Below are 16,708 nucleotides of genomic sequence, written 5' to 3' on the forward strand. Positions count from 1 at the left end.
CACATTTTCTCCCCAAAAGACAAAATTAATATGTTTAATGCATTTTCTACATCATGTATGCCCAAAAAAACTGTCAAGACAATCACACAACCTCATATCTGCACTACCCAGAAGAAGAAGAAGAAGAAGAAGAAGAAGAAGAAGAATGATTATGAACTTATGAACTTGCATGCTGCACACTGAGAGAGACTGAGAGGGCTAATGTGTTGGCATTAGTCACGCTTCCTCCTGCGGGCTACTGCGCTCGCTTGCATAAGTGGTGGCATTTTAAAACCATGTGTGCACTGTGGGTTCATACAGTATATCTACATCTTAACATAGATTCATTGACATTTACTGCATATTTCTCACATACATTGACGGTGTATTCTGACTGAAATGTCACAAAGTCACAATAAGCTATAATTACGGATCTTTGAAATCACTTTTGATTACTTTTAATTTGTTGTCATGCATTTGTTGAAGTGGGTGTACATTGAAGTGATGGCAGCCGTTGCATATGCGAGCACTCAGACAGCTGCTATTCAAAAAAACAAAGCCAGTAATTACTTAAAAGTAAATGCAAATGAGATCAAATCAGCCTCCTCACAACCTAATAATGAGGTTTAATTAGATTAAAGATGAGGAGGCAGATGTACAGACTCTGAGTCTACACTGGCCTCTTGTGGAGATTGCGCAACATAAACGAACAATATTGTTAATTGGTAATGGATTTCCTGCATTAGAGAGGAAAACACAACACACGACATCATTACCATGTTTAATTTGTCCCACACTTTTGGTGAACTTAATTGCAAAAAACTTCTAAATTCTCTAAATTTGTCATAAAGCAGCTAAATCATGTCATGTTAATCTAAGGTGAGTTTTGTCTGTGGTTGGTCAACAGAAAATCGACGTCAAAATGAGATAGATTATCAGAGGAAATTATGGATAGTCATGAAGTCCTGGCAGGGGGAGAGAGAGGAGGGCCGAGCAGGGCCTTGGTGACATCTCCAAACATGTCAGCACAGCACATTGGACAGCACAGCCCTGCCCTCAGATCCAGACCACAAGATCAACAAGGGCAAATCCCTCAACAGCAACCTGTTGTCCTTTAACGAAGGAGAGTCCTTCTCGAAAAGGTTGAACGGTTTGCAGGTGTCCACTCCAAAGGATCCACCACATCTTCATCATTTGATACTCTTTGGATTTAAACCTTTGCTCCACTCAATCATGACCGTTTCAGTCTTCTCCAACCTTGGGCTTATCCTCTCTCCGAATGTCCTACTTCTGACGTTGACTGGTTTGAGCTTGAGCAGTCCCATCAGGTCTCCTGAGGACCATCACAGGGGTGATAACCCGCTACTTGATGCACAGGACTTTCTGAGCCACTTTCTGTCCACAATGAACCTGACAGAGCTGAGGCCCCAGCCCAGGCCTCTCGCTGCCCGTAAGGAGCCACCAGAGTACATGCTGGAGCTGTACAACCGCTTCGCCCACGACCACACTGCTGTGCCCTCAGCCGGCATTGTGCGCAGTTTCAAGAACGAAGGTACAAACTTGGTTTTGTTTAACACCACATTGCAAAATGTATATATTGCGTATGATTTTTTATTTTTTTTTTACCATGTGTTACATTTAAAAAAGTAAAACGGATTTGTAATAAATAAAATCAAATCTGGAGGTGCTGATTGCTTTAACTGAAACAATTAACGAGATTAATGATTCAAACAAACCAAAACTGTATTTGATAACACAAGTGTGTATTTACAAATGCTTACATTTTAATATCTAACATAGTTTAACTTGAGTTTTGAACACAGAGGCATACAAAATGCACTGAGGCACACTTGTTGATATTTTGATTTCAGATCCGTCCCCGAGCAGTCTAACAGCCAGGGGTGTGAAGATACATCCGCTGCTGTTCAACATCTCAATGCGCCACCATGAGCACGTGACAATAGCCGAGCTTCGTCTTTTCACCCTGGTCTGGAAGGCCCGGAGACCATATGCTGGCACTGACTGCAAGGTGACCATCTACAAAATACACGAGGGCGTTGTTTGGACCAAAGAGGTGGGGAAAGCGGGGAGAAGGAGGGATAAAGGGGAGGTGGTGGAGATGAAGGATCTGGAGGAACTGGTGACAAAGCATATCCATGCCAAAGATAACAGCTGGGTGTCATTTGACCTGACTCATGTGGTTGCACTCTGGCTGAAGTCAGGGTGTGCAACTCACAAACTGGAGGTACACATTGCAAGCGTGGGGTCAGAGGAGGAAGGGGCCACAGAGGAGGAGGAGGAGGAGGACGGGAGGGTGGCTGAGATTGATATCGACAGGAGCTTGGAGGGGAAACACAACGCAGCGATGATTGTGTTCTCAAATGATCAGAGCAGAGACAACAAACTGGATAAACAAGAGCTCAACCAGATGATTGAACATGAGAATGACCTTCCTGACAACGTGGGCCGGAGCCAACAGGCTTTGTGGGAGCACGTTAATCACAACCAGGACGAGCTGGACAAGCAGTCCGTCACGCAGCTGCGGTCCAACCTTATCTATGACACGCCTCCCCGAATCCGTCGCAATGTTAAGAGCGAGCCATGCAAGAGGACCCCACTCTTTGTGGATTTTAAAGACATTGGCTGGGATTCGTGGATCATCCAGCCACTGGGCTACGAGGCGTACGAGTGCAACGGTGTGTGCAACCCACCCATGACCTCCGAGGTCTCGCCTACCAAACACGCCATAGTGCAGACACTGCTGAGTGTTAAGAGTCCAGAGAGGGCATCGCGTGCCTGCTGTGTACCCACTAAGTTGGAGCCCATCTCACTCCTTTATCACGATAACGGGGTGATCACGTTCAACCACAAGTATGAGGGAATGGTGGTGGCAGAGTGCGGCTGCAGATAGTCCTTACACAGAGATAGAGACTGTGCACTGAAGGAGCGAAATAAATGATCATCATCTCACATCTATCTATCTATCTATCTATCTATCTATCTATCTATCTATCTATCTATCTATCTATCTATCTATCTATCTATCTATCCACAGTATCTAAGATCTCATACAGTGGTGTGAAAGTTTAGACTTAGTTGTAAATTAGGGAAGAACACAAATCTGTGCTACATGATGTAAATTATTCATTGTATAAAGTTACAGTAGGGTCAAAAAGTCTGAGACCACGAGTAAACAATACTTTTATTTTGCATTTGTCTCGAATCTAATAATATTTAGTTGATTAGAAATGATAATACCAACTTAAAGGTGCAATATGTAGTAACTGGCATCCTGTCAAATTCATACTCACACTGTAGCTGCCCTTAGCTAGTTAGCTCAGTTAGCCGTGCAGCTAGCTCGGAGCATCAGGGCAGTTTCAGTGTTTGCACAGCTAGCACAGCAGCTTTGGACCAGAACAGGACAGGGCTAGCTGGTTAGCATGCTAACTTCAATAGATATCTCTGCAACTAAAAACATAAACACCATAATGTCATAATGTAAACTGTCGTTTATTCACATTCTGTTGTAAATGTCATTTAATTTTGGAATGTTTTTAACTAAAAGTCTTACATATTGCACCTTTAACAATTTGAGTGAAATGAGCGGCATGCACTCGACCTGGCATGGACTCCACAAGTTGGTGCGAAATCTGATGACTCATGTCATCTTGACAAAGCTTTTTATAATCTCACAGAAAGCTTGGCCCCATACATATTCAGTGGGGTTGAGGCCAGGTGACTGGAGAAAAAGTCCATGACAGTCAGGACTCTTATCATTTACAATAAAAAATTAACATTTGAAACAAATGCAAAAAAGAAATATTCTTAATTGGGGTCTCAGACTTTTTGAGCCTACTGTAATTCAGCTATTATTATATTATTGTAGAATACAAAGCTTATAAATCAGTCTGTCCTGAGTTATTATAATAATTTGCTGATTTTTGTACATCAGAATGTTTTCGGATACAACCACAATTCATTGTAAAGGACAGTAACAGGCCCTCTCTGCAAATATAGCATCTCTACCATGCACCACAGTAGGCTCACAGACAAATAGAGTGATATGTCTGATATGCTTGAACGTCCTGGTAAAAAAAAAAAAAGTCTCTTCCACCTGGTTCAGATGAACGTCTTTAGGAGCAAGTCTGAGCACTGATATCAGTTACAACAACAGCCTTCTGAATAATTAGGAAAAATGTTTTTGAGATCCATATGAGGACAAAAGATTTAACTTTAGTGCTTCAAAGCACACAAGCTGACAAAAACTGAAGTTTGCGCTTTGGGTTATTTCACTGGCGGATTTTCATCACAGAACTTTCTCAAAACTTCCTTTGATCCATCTACATTTTGTTTTGGCAGAAGAGACTCCTAATGCAGAAGCTGAGTTGATCCAAACTGACATGTTCTTTAAAAAGGGGTAGGCCACCAGATCACAATGATTTGCACTACTGGTAGTTTGCTGTATGTTTTTGTTCAACTATGAAAAGCCTCTTAAATCAGCTGTAAGTGATTCATAGTCTTGCCAAGACGGTTTATGCGTAAGTATACATGCTGCAGATTTGTAAGTGGCATAATTTGTTTCCGTGCCCTATGGCCCCTCGAAGCCACTGAAATGATTTAAAGAATGTGACATTTTCCCTCTTATTTGCTTGCCAAAGTCGCAGAAAATATATTTTCGTTGGCTTTTGACCAGGAGAGGATTTTCACGCTGTCTTGAAGCTCTTCGGGGCTTCTTGTTTGATAAATGTACAATTTCTCTTACCTAACATTTCTGTCAACTGCTGTGAAATCTTTCTTTACGCTACCCGCCATTCATATTCTGCTTTTGGCTCTCGCACAAACATTAATCTTATTATGGTTGTTAAAATAAAAAAAATAAAAAAATCTGAAAACGAATACATTCATTGAGCAATTTTTGATCTCTTGTGCACCCTGTCTCATTGTCAGGTAATCACAGCACTTCCCAACTAACAACCTTAATCCCCATCCCTCTAGCGTCACATGCCTGGCGGGCCTCTCTCTGCCCGCGTCCATGCCATGGTGATAACGAGGTGTCAGAGCCTGGAGTCTTGTAGACCGTCACTCAGGATGAGACGCCACTCCAAGTGGCAGCATTTGTGAGAAGGTGGTGTCAGATTCCTGGTCTCCAACGCCAACATGCTCTATTGACAATCCTGCCATCAGGTTGCTCGGTGCCCTCTGAACCCTCCCACTTCCTTTTTCTGACACGGGCATGCTGACGGCCTTATCAAGGCCTCAGGAACAGTACAAATGGAAAAAATACACGTCACATCATCACCTAGCTTCTGCTGTTAACAGTCGGAAGCAGATAACAATAATGGAATAACACTGTGGAACTTTCTAACTTAATAGGATCCTCAGCCAGCACACAGATTTAGAGAGGCCAAGTGTGCAGGGCAGAGATATCGACTGGCAGCGAACAAATTGATTTCCTGTGCGGGGCTTATTTAAAACTAGAATAAAGTTTCAATATGTAGGATATAAAAACAGCAATATGCATTGACTTCTTTGTTTATAATGACTTGTTGTTTTAGTTTAAAATGAACAGGGGACGGGGGAGACTCTTATGTTTAATTGAATTGAATTAAAAAGCCAAGACTTGTGTCATTAATATTTTCCTCTGAAGCTCCCTATGAAAAATAACCTCTCCTCAATATTTGAAAAATATATATGTATATTTAAAGCAAATGATAAAAAAGTCACATAAAAGTGCAGAACGTGGGAGCTGCTGTGGGACAGTTAGCAGTGACGCAGTGTATCACAGATCGGTATCACGTTATAACACGAAAAGTTTATTGTTTGTCACAAGATATTTTCACGTTACTATGAGATACAAATTGATTCATCATGTAATAATGAGAAACTTTTCTTAGCCCTGCAGAAACTTTGCTGTCCCCAAGGGGAAATTTGACTTGAACGCTACAGAGCTAGACTCTATAATGTGATAAGTTTGCATGTCATTGTAATGTGAAGATGTTTCACACTATGACAAGACAAAGAGGATGTTTTTTATAACAACAAAACGTTCTTATTTTGTAATAATGTGAAAATATCTTCACATTATAATGTGATACTGATCTGTTTTTCTTTTTCTGGAGAGGCAGCAATAAGCTTCCGTAGGAGGGAAATGTTTAATTACCACTAACGATACATTTTTGCCCCTAATCTGGTTTTAAAAGATGACATATTGTTTCCGCAATTGGATTTTGGTGGGGAAAATGAAGCTTGGAGAGAGAGAAATTTTGTCCTGCACGTGGTTAAATGCACCTTTTTTTTATCTGTGTCTAATGTTCTTTTTTTTAAATTGGAATTTTCCAATTTAAAAAAAATTTAAAGAGACTTCCCTGCTGTCCAAAAATATTTTAGACTACCGTCCTTTCATCATAAGAAGGACAAACTTGAGGATTTTGCGAAACATTTGGTCCCTTTCATATCAATTCAAATGACAACTCTCACGTCATCAGACAGCTCTTAGAGGATAGGCTTAAAGTACTGGATAGGTTTTTTTCCCCTTTGAACACTCTTAATTACATTCATTATGTGTTTCGGGGGGTTGTCAGGCTCTGTGCTCTATTCTGTTATTTTTTGTAAGACAGAAGCACGCAGCCCTACTAACTGTTTGAACATTAATAGAGCTTCAATAAATTAGAAAATATTACATTATTCCTCAACAATAATTACTTACATTACAGATATTTACATTTATTTTCTTACTGTTAAAACAATAAGTGTGGCTATCATTTGATTTGTAGTTGCACAAACCATAGAATATATTTGAATATGTCACACCTAAACATCTGGCACTGAACTGGTGCTAAATATCTGTGTATTATGTTCATTTGGTCAACACACATGTGCTTTTATAACATTGATGGCAGCCTAGTTCATCACTCTTTAGCAACAAAGCTATTGTTGTTCATGGGGAGCCAACACTAAATCATAAACACGTGGTTAATGTCATCTAGAGATATGGAGGAGATAGTGGAAGAGAGAGTGGTCAGCCACAAGGGGGAGTCTTTATATTACAGTAAAAAATCATCACACCATAAAAGGAGGAGGTTTGCAGGCCTGCTTTAGTTCACCTGGTGATGTGTTTTGAGAACATCATCTTGGGGTTAAAGGGGCACTACGTAGTTCTGGAGAAGAAATTCAAACAGAATTGAAATATTTGCAACATTAATGAGGAAATGATACAAACTCAGAAGTATGTATTTTGTCCATGTCTGAATAAACAAGCTGTCCTCAGAAGAAAATAAGCTCCCCAGAACACTGTTTGAGGGTGGAACGGTGGCAGGGTCCGCCACATGTAAACAAAGTAAAACAGCATGTGACTGGACATTGTTTACTGGAATTTAGAGATGCATATTCTTTGACACTTAACTGTTAAGTAGTCAAATCATTAAAGCCACGGCTCATTTTATTAACTTGAGAAACAGGACATAGGCCTTCATGTTCAGGAGTACAGGAACATCTGGTGCAGTGCAGCCTCTGCAGCCCAGAGCACGGTGACACAAACTTCATTTAACTGGTTCATGATAGGAAAAAAAACCAGCTTCCACTCACTCTAAAACGTCTTTCTGGTGTGTGATAGACTGTCATGGGCTTGTAAACAGTGGAAGTTTTTCATTTTTTTAAGAAATACGATCAGCAGCGCCACGCCTGTCGCATTTTACGCGTGCACGCTCTGTAGCAGAGGTGGGTGGAGAGGAATTTTTTGTTTATTTTCGTGGCCAGCTAACCAGCAAACGTGTTGTTGTTAGCTTTTTTAAAATACATATATATATATATATATATTTAGTTTAAAAAGACGAACAGATAAACGAGGGCCCGTTTATAGCATTTCACGAGTTAGCGTATTCGTACAATCATAGGAAGAGGTTAGCGAGCTAGCGTGAAGTTGATGTTTTATTTTTTTTTTAGCATTAGCTGTTAGCCAGCGAGCTAGCCAGGATATCATTAACGCTGGATAGCGTATCGAAATCTAGGTAGTTAAAGCCACTCACTTATCATCTTCTACCGCTGGGACGGACGCGACTGCGCTGAGAAATCACTGTAAGTCCGCAAATCAGCTTGTGTTTGATTCACGCAGCGATAAGAGGAACGTTTTCTAAATTAGCGTCGGCTAACTAGCGCTAACGGTATTTACGGTAACTCCAGTGATGGCTAACGCTAACGGAACCAGCCAACGTTGCCAGGGCAATGTCAGCTAACTTCAGCTCTTCAGCGACAACACTTGAATTAAACATTTGCTTTTATTTTGTCGTCATAACTAAGCGGTGTGATTTCGGTCCTATTGAGGTTTTGTTAAGAGGATACCTGTGTTTATTAGCCGTGGTACCCGGCAGGGCTAACGTTAGCTTAGCTACGTTTGCTGTGAAAACGCTGTGGTAAAAAATAACCCAGTGTTTATGTTACCCAAACCATAATACAATGAGCCCACTCGAGGCTTCCGTGCCGCAAAATATGTTGGTTTGCATTGAAGATAAGATAAACTAGAGGCTGTATTTGCAGAGGAGGAGACTCTGCATGTGTGACTGTACGCTTTAAAGCAGTGGTTGTCAGATTGACAATGTACGCCTTTAAGTTTTCTTGGTTGTAAACAGTATTGCATGGCTGATACCCATGCAGCCTTAAATATATCATGAAAGGTTTGAAAGTTGTCTGAACATCCATTTCTCCACCAACTGTCACTAGTAGCTGATGCATTATTTTGCTGTCATCCTTAAAAAAGCACATTACATTGACTTTACATATAACCCTTACTGATCTTACAGCTGACTTGAAGTTAATGCGACGTTAAGATTGTATATTCAGTATGTTGTATATATTGCTGCTTTAAATAATGCAATGTGAAATTCTGAGCTGTCAGTCATCAGTCACTGCCCTTCCTGTTTTAGGTTGCTAATCTTGGCCACCCTTGGATCAACAGTACTCTAACGTTGACACCTGCGCTGGTAAAGCCATAGAGGACGCAACTGGAAAGCCTCCCCAAGGTTGAAACCTAAGGAGCAAGATGTCAATCACGAACACTCCCACGAGTAACGATGCCTGCCTGAGCATTGTACACAGCCTGATGTGCCACCGACAGGGAGGAGAGAGCGAAAGCTTTGCCAAGCGAGCCATTGAGAGTCTTGTCAAGAAGCTGAAGGAGAAGAAAGATGAGCTGGATTCCCTAATCACAGCCATCACTACGAACGGGGCTCATCCAAGCAAGTGTGTAACCATACAGCGAACTTTGGATGGACGCCTACAGGTATAGCGGCAGAAATACAGCACCAGAAAATTTGGTTTAGTGTTACACTAAAGAGAAAGTTGCCACAGAAACGCTACTTATCTCATTAGATCTTCCTCTCTGTGCTTTAGGTTGCAGGACGTAAAGGTTTTCCCCACGTTGTTTATGCCCGACTGTGGCGATGGCCCGATCTACACAAGAATGAATTAAAACACGTGAAATATTGCCAGTATGCCTTTGACCTGAAATGTGACAATGTTTGTGTCAACCCATACCACTACGAGAGGGTTGTCTCTCCGGGCATTGGTAAGTAAGGGTCACAGGTGTGTTAGTCTTAATTAGATCTCGTTGTTTTCGATTAGTCTTGATTAATCGGTGTATTTTTAATATGATTTAGCCTCTTCAAATCTGGTTGAACAAAGTACAGCCCATTTTCTCATTCTTTTTCAGAATATAGACCTACATAAACTGATTGAGCGACATATCTCTTTTGTGTATTGTTATTACAGATTTATCAGGACTGACCCTTTCAACTTCAGGTAAGGAAGTGCCAAAGTTTTCCTGTTTCCTTGCGTGAGATTTTGTGGCTGTCCATAAGTCTTACCTATGTCTGTTGTCTTCGTGTAGGTCCACTTATGGTAAAGGATGAGTATGACTATGACAACCAGCAATCTCACTCAAGCTCGGAAAGCCACCTGCAGACTATTCAGCATCCGCCGTCGAGGCCCGGTCCACAGGAGACGTTCAGCAGCCCCGCTCTACTCCCCCCATCGGAGGGCAGCAGTTCAGCTTCAACCTCTGCTTTCTCTACCATCAGTGCTGGACCCTCAAGTAAGACACCACATGAGGACAACACGTATACGCATAACATGATGGAACATGCACTCAGCTTTTTTTAAGATTTACTTTATTTTAGTAAGTTTGGACTTTATGCCGATGAAGTTAAGATGAACTTTACGTCTCTGCAACTTTAATATCAAACAGACTAGCTTAAACTGATCATTTAGTTTGGACTTACTCGAACTTAAGAGAGAAGTTGTTTATAGCTGCTGCAACAGACTAAAGATCTACTGCACAGACTTCAAGCAGCACAAACTTGGCAACATATCTGTTTTCGATTTGTTTTTTCAGATCCAAACTCCAACTGGAGCAGAAACAGCAGCTTCACCCCTGCAGTGCCTCAACATCAGAACGGGCATCTACAGCATCATCCACCCATGCCTCACACGGGGCATTACTGTGAGTGAACGGAAAACCTTTCTGCTTTAAGAATAGTCCATATCCTTTCAAACAGCTTACAGACATGGGCATCTGTTTATTTCCTCTTGTGGTATTTGCATAATGGGCTGTTAATTAGTTATTAAGCTTAACATTGTCTGCTTTGGCGAGAGGACGTTATTTACTTCGAGGAGGGCATGTAGTTGTTAGTTCGCCACTGATTTTAAGAAAGGGCTTTTCAGACGAAGGCTGATTTGTTAAAGGCATCAGTATTACATATTTTATGTGATAACTCCTCCAAGCAGATTTCCTTATTAAGGCAATTCACCATAATGTAAAAGTGGATATTAGAAAAGTTGTAGAAGTAACAGCAGTGGCACCATCAGTGATTCTAGCCATGGGTGTTAAGGTCAGCCTTCACTCTTGACATTTTATGAAATCTGGCTATTTTAAGCACCATCACTGTGCCGTCTGTGCACATTTCTGAATAATATGTCACATCATCAGAACTGGTGTGATTCCAGAATTGCCTTTTCAAAAGTAATATCCACATGTGCTTGCAGGGCCTGTTACCAATGAAATTGCGTTCCAGCCGCCCATATCCAATCACCCTGGTGAGTATCTAGCTGCAGATGGAAGAAAATCCTTGTATTTAACATAATCATGAAATCTGCTGGACCTGAGGCTGCTTGTTGGTTTGTTCCAGCTCCAGAATACTGGTGCTCCATCGCATACTTTGAGATGGATGTCCAGGTCGGGGAGACGTTTAAGGTGCCTTCCACATGTCCGATAGTGACCGTGGACGGCTACGTGGATCCATCGGGAGGGGATCGCTTCTGCTTGGGCCAGCTGAGCAATGTCCACAGGACAGAGAACATAGAGAGAGCCAGGTAGTGTTCCGCATACTTATAGATATATTATCAAATAGTATATTGAATCAATTAATGTTTAATATATGTCTCTAGGTATGATAAGTGATACCTCTTTCCATCCTCAGGCTCCACATTGGCAAAGGCGTCCAGCTGGAGTGTAAAGGTGAAGGAGATGTCTGGGTGCGCTGTTTGAGCGATCATGCAGTGTTTGTGCAGAGTTATTACCTGGATCGAGAGGCTGGACGTGCCCCTGGAGACGCAGTTCACAAGATCTACCCCAGTGCTTACATCAAGGTGAGATTGCAGTACAATGGTCATTCAAAGAAACGCTATGTTAATCAAAGGATCTTTGACCATGTATACATCCGGATATGAACCATGTCCAGTTAACATTACCCTTATGATATTAATATTCAGTGTTAATCAATTTCTCGTCCCCTGCCAGGTGTTTGACTTGCGTCAGTGCCACAGGCAGATGCAGCAGCAGGCAGCGACAGCTCAGGCAGCAGCTGCAGCCCAGGCGGCAGCAGTGGCCGGCAACATTCCCGGGCCAGGCTCTGTGGGAGGCATCGCCCCCGCCATCAGTGAGTGTTCTTACTGCTACACTTAGCCTTCAACAAGTGTATTTTTATGAACCAAAGACTGGATCCAGAACCGAAAGTATAAATTGGCTGTTGCACAGTATTTTTTCTTTGGTTTGAGAAAGTTAACATTTCTTGGCATTGTGAGATGTGATTAATAAGATATTGTTAAGACAAAAATAAATGTTAGAATTACTTAAGATTCAACAAGTAAAAACAGGAAAGCACACAAAGAGCGTTTGAGTTTAAGAACATTAGAGGGGGAAAGTGTGCTCAAAAACCCAGAGCATTGAAAAGTCTCGAGTTCAAAATGGGTTGATATCTGATAACAACTACAGCTGAGGTGGAAGGATTCTCATTTGCTCTAAAACAAACTTTGTACAGCCGCAGTGAGTCCATACCACTGCCTTGCTTTATCTGTAACTAAACCTCAAAATCCATTAGCATGCTTAACAATGACAATGTAAGCTAAAGATAATGAAATTAATTACCACAGATCTAACATCGTTCACACAGTCTGTACGCTCTGTGTGCTTTAGTTCAAATGCAGTAAAACCTTTGGCTGATCATAGTGAGAAATGTGCATATGGCAGTTCTCCTTTTTCTACTTAAACTGTCTCTACACTGTATATGTCCCAACTTTTACCACAACTTAGCTAACATATCTCTGCAAGGTTTGGCCTATAGTGCCACATCGATCTAAACGTTGCTGCCTGTAATTCCTCTGCAGGTTTGTCCGCTGCTGCAGGCATTGGGGTTGATGACCTGCGCAGGCTGTGCATCCTGCGGATGAGCTTCGTGAAGGGCTGGGGCCCCGACTACCCACGGCAGAGCATCAAAGAGACACCCTGCTGGATTGAGATCCATTTACACCGAGCTCTACAGCTACTGGACGAAGTTCTCCACACCATGCCCATAGCTGACCCTCAACCTCTTGACTGAGATAAAAGACATGAACTGTACAAACAATTTAAAAAAAAAAAACAGACTGTACTTTAAACAGACCACTTCACCTGTAGGCCTGGAGTGCCGGAGGACGACTGCGGCGACCGGGATGCTGAGTAGGTAGTGGACCAAGGACATAAAGGCTGGCAGTATACTCCAAATGCAATGATCTCAAATCCAGTGCTGCAAGCAGTTGGCAGTGAGACTGTAAGTTCAGTGACTTCCAAACAGCTGGAGGAAAATGTGAGTCACACTCGGAGGAATCGTACTTCACATGCTGCCAAGAGGATGCGCATGAAAAAGCAATACAGTATTCTGACATTGTTCACCAATGTGAACTGCAAAACGGCATGAAGTGAAAAAAGCTGTGTGTCTCTTTAATCTCAAGTAATAAAAAGATACAGACACACTGATGAATTTAAGAATGTGTCCACACGGATGTTAGATTAGCCTTTGGCCACAGCACAGCATCATCGTACTCAGCTGTCATGTTTTTCAGTGTGAACATTTCAATATTTAGGATTTTAAGATGCATACAGCCCTCATACCTGACTGAAAAAAAATCCTTTGTTGGATTATTTAATAAGAGGGCAAACTATTTGACTGAAAACAAATCAAGCTCAGCACAATCTGGCGCCTTGCATTCGATGTTATTTACCTGTGTGAACACACTAAATCTGATTTCAGTTGGAGTATACTGTCAGTCCAGCCCTCGCTCGTCGGTTCTCTGGTGCTTATATGGCTTCATGTAAGTGGACCCCCCCAACAGATCACAACATTTATGTAAAATCATGTTATTCATTACTCATGTTTTTGTAAGATGTAGTCTTAAATATTTTTCAATGCTGACAGTCCTTGTTTTACGTTTTTTGATTTATACTCCCCCTTTTCCGAATAGCTGTTTTTAAATGATGTAAAGAGCATTTGAAAAGCCCATTTTAGCTGACCTCAGCTGCTATTCCGACACCGGGAAACTGTTGCATTATTCTATGACCAGTCGAGGCTGATGTTTTCTACCGACGTTTTTTGAACCTGAAATTTAATTGAAATCCTAAAATACTTTCAAAAGGAAAAGACATTATAACACATCAACGTAATCTTATTTGTAATCGTCATTCTTATGATTAGATGCCCTCATAGTGTCCATTAGCACTTTATTCATTTGAAAAATAAGTATTTTGTCTTGTTTCATAGCATGTGTGGTTACTTGTTGTATCCATATGATTTCTTAGCATAGTTGAAAAAGTTTTTCTTGCTAATGACTTTTGGTGAGATCCATGAAAAACGTGTTGTCCCAAATCTATGTTTTCAGTGTCAAACACAGCAGGTTTGAAAGGTGCATTTTTCAGCAAAATGACGACTGTTTACAACATACTGAGTCGTGGTTCATGAAATTCCCACTGAATGTGAAACCACCCCCTTTCAAACCCTACAGCCGTGAATTTTGATACTCAAAAGACAGATTTTGGATGGAGCATCACTTAAAGATAGCTCACCGCCACCTTTTTTAATTAGAGTATTACTGGGTTGACACTTCACCTAACGTATTCTAGACAACAGCTGAGTAAAGGAAGCCAAGAACGAACTGTGAGAGGAAGTTTAAGCCATATTGATGCCAAATATACCCTATGAAAAGTGAAACAGTTATCAGACTGCAGTCATTTCAGTATTAAGTCCCTTGTAAAAACCTGGTTTTGATTATGAGCTGAATGATTTAAGTTTGTGCTCTGCACTATTATTCAAACAGTATTTTGGTATTTGGAGCTCTGTTTACCTACAGCTGTTGCAGTATTTTATACTCTTTTGCTACCTTTACAGTGAAGAACCACTGTGGTCATCATTAAAAATGATTTAAAAAAAAAATAAATCAAGAAGAATGCTGTACAATTTTGAGAAAATGCAAGCTCATGCTCATCTTGATCTTTACAGTTGTCATACATTCTGAATACATATGGAGTTTGAATGATATTGGTGTTTATATGTATGAATATGGTTAAATAAAATTTAACTGGCTAACGTAGTTCTGGAGATGTGAAATCGTCTTTATCTGAAATTTGAGTTAACTGTGTAAAAGTTAAGATTATGAGAGAGGACACTGGTTTTCAACAAGAAAACGTTTATTTACTGCAAAGACAAGTCACAAATTTTAAGAAAACAACACTAAGAAGCTAGCCTGAGCTGAGATCTGAAATATTCAGAAAACCAAACTACATGTGTCTTTAATAATTTCTATATTCATCAATACGACACACTAAATGATAATGTCTTTATAAATATAAAAGTCCCCCAATTGTCCTTGTTTTTTATGTAAAATACACAATACAAATCACCCTACACGCATTGGTTTGCTTGCCAATTTGAGAAGAGAAAACTTAATGGCACACAAAAGGAAAGTCACATGAAATTTGTGTGTATATATTATATCAGATACTATACATCATCCAAAAAAGAGGAAAAAAAAAAGAAATCACAAAAGCACTTTAGCCAACATATCTGTTAAAATGTTCACCAAAAAGAACAAATCAAATAATTAGGACACAAATAAATATACCTTTTTTCAGTTTTTGATATATATACATATTTTTTATCTAGGGTGAATCAAAATAAAAACCTTCCCCAAATGCCACTGCCAAATGCTTGTGCTTGCATTAGAGCGTGCTACAGATGGCCACGACTCACTAGACTGTCAAATGGCACTTGAAAACATCCAAATACAAATCTCAAACGGGTCACAGCATTCAGAAAATATCATTTGACAAAGAAAAGAAATCACGATCATGAAGAAAACAAGTCAGAAGAGAGCATTTTACTTACAGTAACTCTCCTTGTTCATTAACCAGTTCTGTACAATAAAAAGCCGTCTGCAGGTAATCTACCATGTGTAAACTACTAAGTATGACCGTGTGTGTGTGTATGTGTGGTGTCACATCCAGTAAATAATAAATAGTCGAGTCTGAGGACAGGTCTTTATGCTTCCTCAACCCTGGTGTCTTCTCAGTGGCAGCACCTGTGCAATGAAATGTCTGCTCTCGATAGCCTCGATCTGGAGCCCACCAGAGACCCAATAGTCACCCAGGCCATCTGCTCTGGCCGGGGCGAAATTAAAGGCACTGGAGTCTGCTATGGGTCAGTGAAGCTGCCGTTTAGTCCAGGTGAAGAGGCATCTCTTAGCTTCAGCTCCTATGACAAGTTAAGGAGTAGCTTATGTCTTTTTTTTTTTTTTTTTTTCTGGGTGGAACCGGGCTCATTTTGCAAACAGCTGTTACAAAAACAATCTTCTCAATTTAAAAGACACCGAAATAAAGTACAATTGTGTTGGCAGCATTAGCATCAGTCCAGTGTTGCCCAGGCAGGCTTTGAGATGCAGAAAGCTAGATCACTGTCTGGCACCTAAGTTTAACGTAAAAAAAAAACAAAAACAAAAACCCAAAACTAAATGGGGGATAAAAGGAAATCAACAAAACAACAGTTTCTAGCAGCACATGGTAGGCGTGCAAGACCAGAAAGCACTTATGATCCTAAAGCACACAATTAAGATTTAAAGAAAAACATTTTTATAAGCCATTTTCACTTCAGGCACAAAATAATACAAGTTTACATCTACAATGTTGTAGTCAATTTATATGACAAGGGAGCTGAGATTCATGTTTACAAAAAAAAAAAAAAAAAATCAGTGAGAGAAAAGAAAGCCAAAGGCAAGAAAAGATGTTCTGCAAAACCTTCACTCCTACCCAGATTTACACCGTGATTAAAAAATTTAAATCAAACAGAACATTGTCACTTTTTACAACTTCGTTCCCAAGAGTGTTGGAGTCAGTCAGGTAGTTATTATGAGAGCACAGATTTGTGGGCAGCTGTGG

At 40.6% G+C, this 16,708-nt stretch overlaps 2 protein-coding genes across 2 annotated transcripts; both read left to right on the forward strand.

The window, feature by feature from the left end:
• Nucleotides 1-1,082: 1,082 nt before the first annotated feature.
• bmp10l (bone morphogenetic protein 10, like) lies at nt 1,083-2,890 on the forward strand (the record flags this gene model as incomplete). The annotated part of the gene is made up of 2 exons (XM_084384041.1): nt 1,083-1,531; nt 1,851-2,890. The coding sequence occupies exons 1-2, from the start codon at nt 1,213-1,215 to the stop codon at nt 2,888-2,890; spliced, it is 1,359 nt and encodes a 452-aa protein (XP_084240167.1). The 5' UTR covers nt 1,083-1,212.
• A 4,868-nt stretch (nt 2,891-7,758) lies between these two features.
• Nucleotides 7,759-14,876, forward strand: smad4a (SMAD family member 4a). The gene is made up of 11 exons (XM_084383686.1): nt 7,759-8,052; nt 8,898-9,253; nt 9,364-9,538; nt 9,742-9,771; nt 9,860-10,063; nt 10,364-10,471; nt 11,014-11,064; nt 11,157-11,340; nt 11,448-11,616; nt 11,768-11,906; nt 12,634-14,876. The coding sequence occupies exons 2-11, from the start codon at nt 9,014-9,016 to the stop codon at nt 12,843-12,845; spliced, it is 1,512 nt and encodes a 503-aa protein (XP_084239812.1). The 5' UTR covers nt 7,759-8,052; nt 8,898-9,013; the 3' UTR covers nt 12,846-14,876.
• Nucleotides 14,877-16,708: the final 1,832 nt, after the last annotated feature.

Source organism: Pagrus pagrus (genome assembly GCF_965226575.1).
Source record: "Pagrus pagrus genome assembly, chromosome: 19".
NCBI classification, from domain to species: Eukaryota; Metazoa; Chordata; class Actinopteri; order Spariformes; family Sparidae; genus Pagrus; species Pagrus pagrus.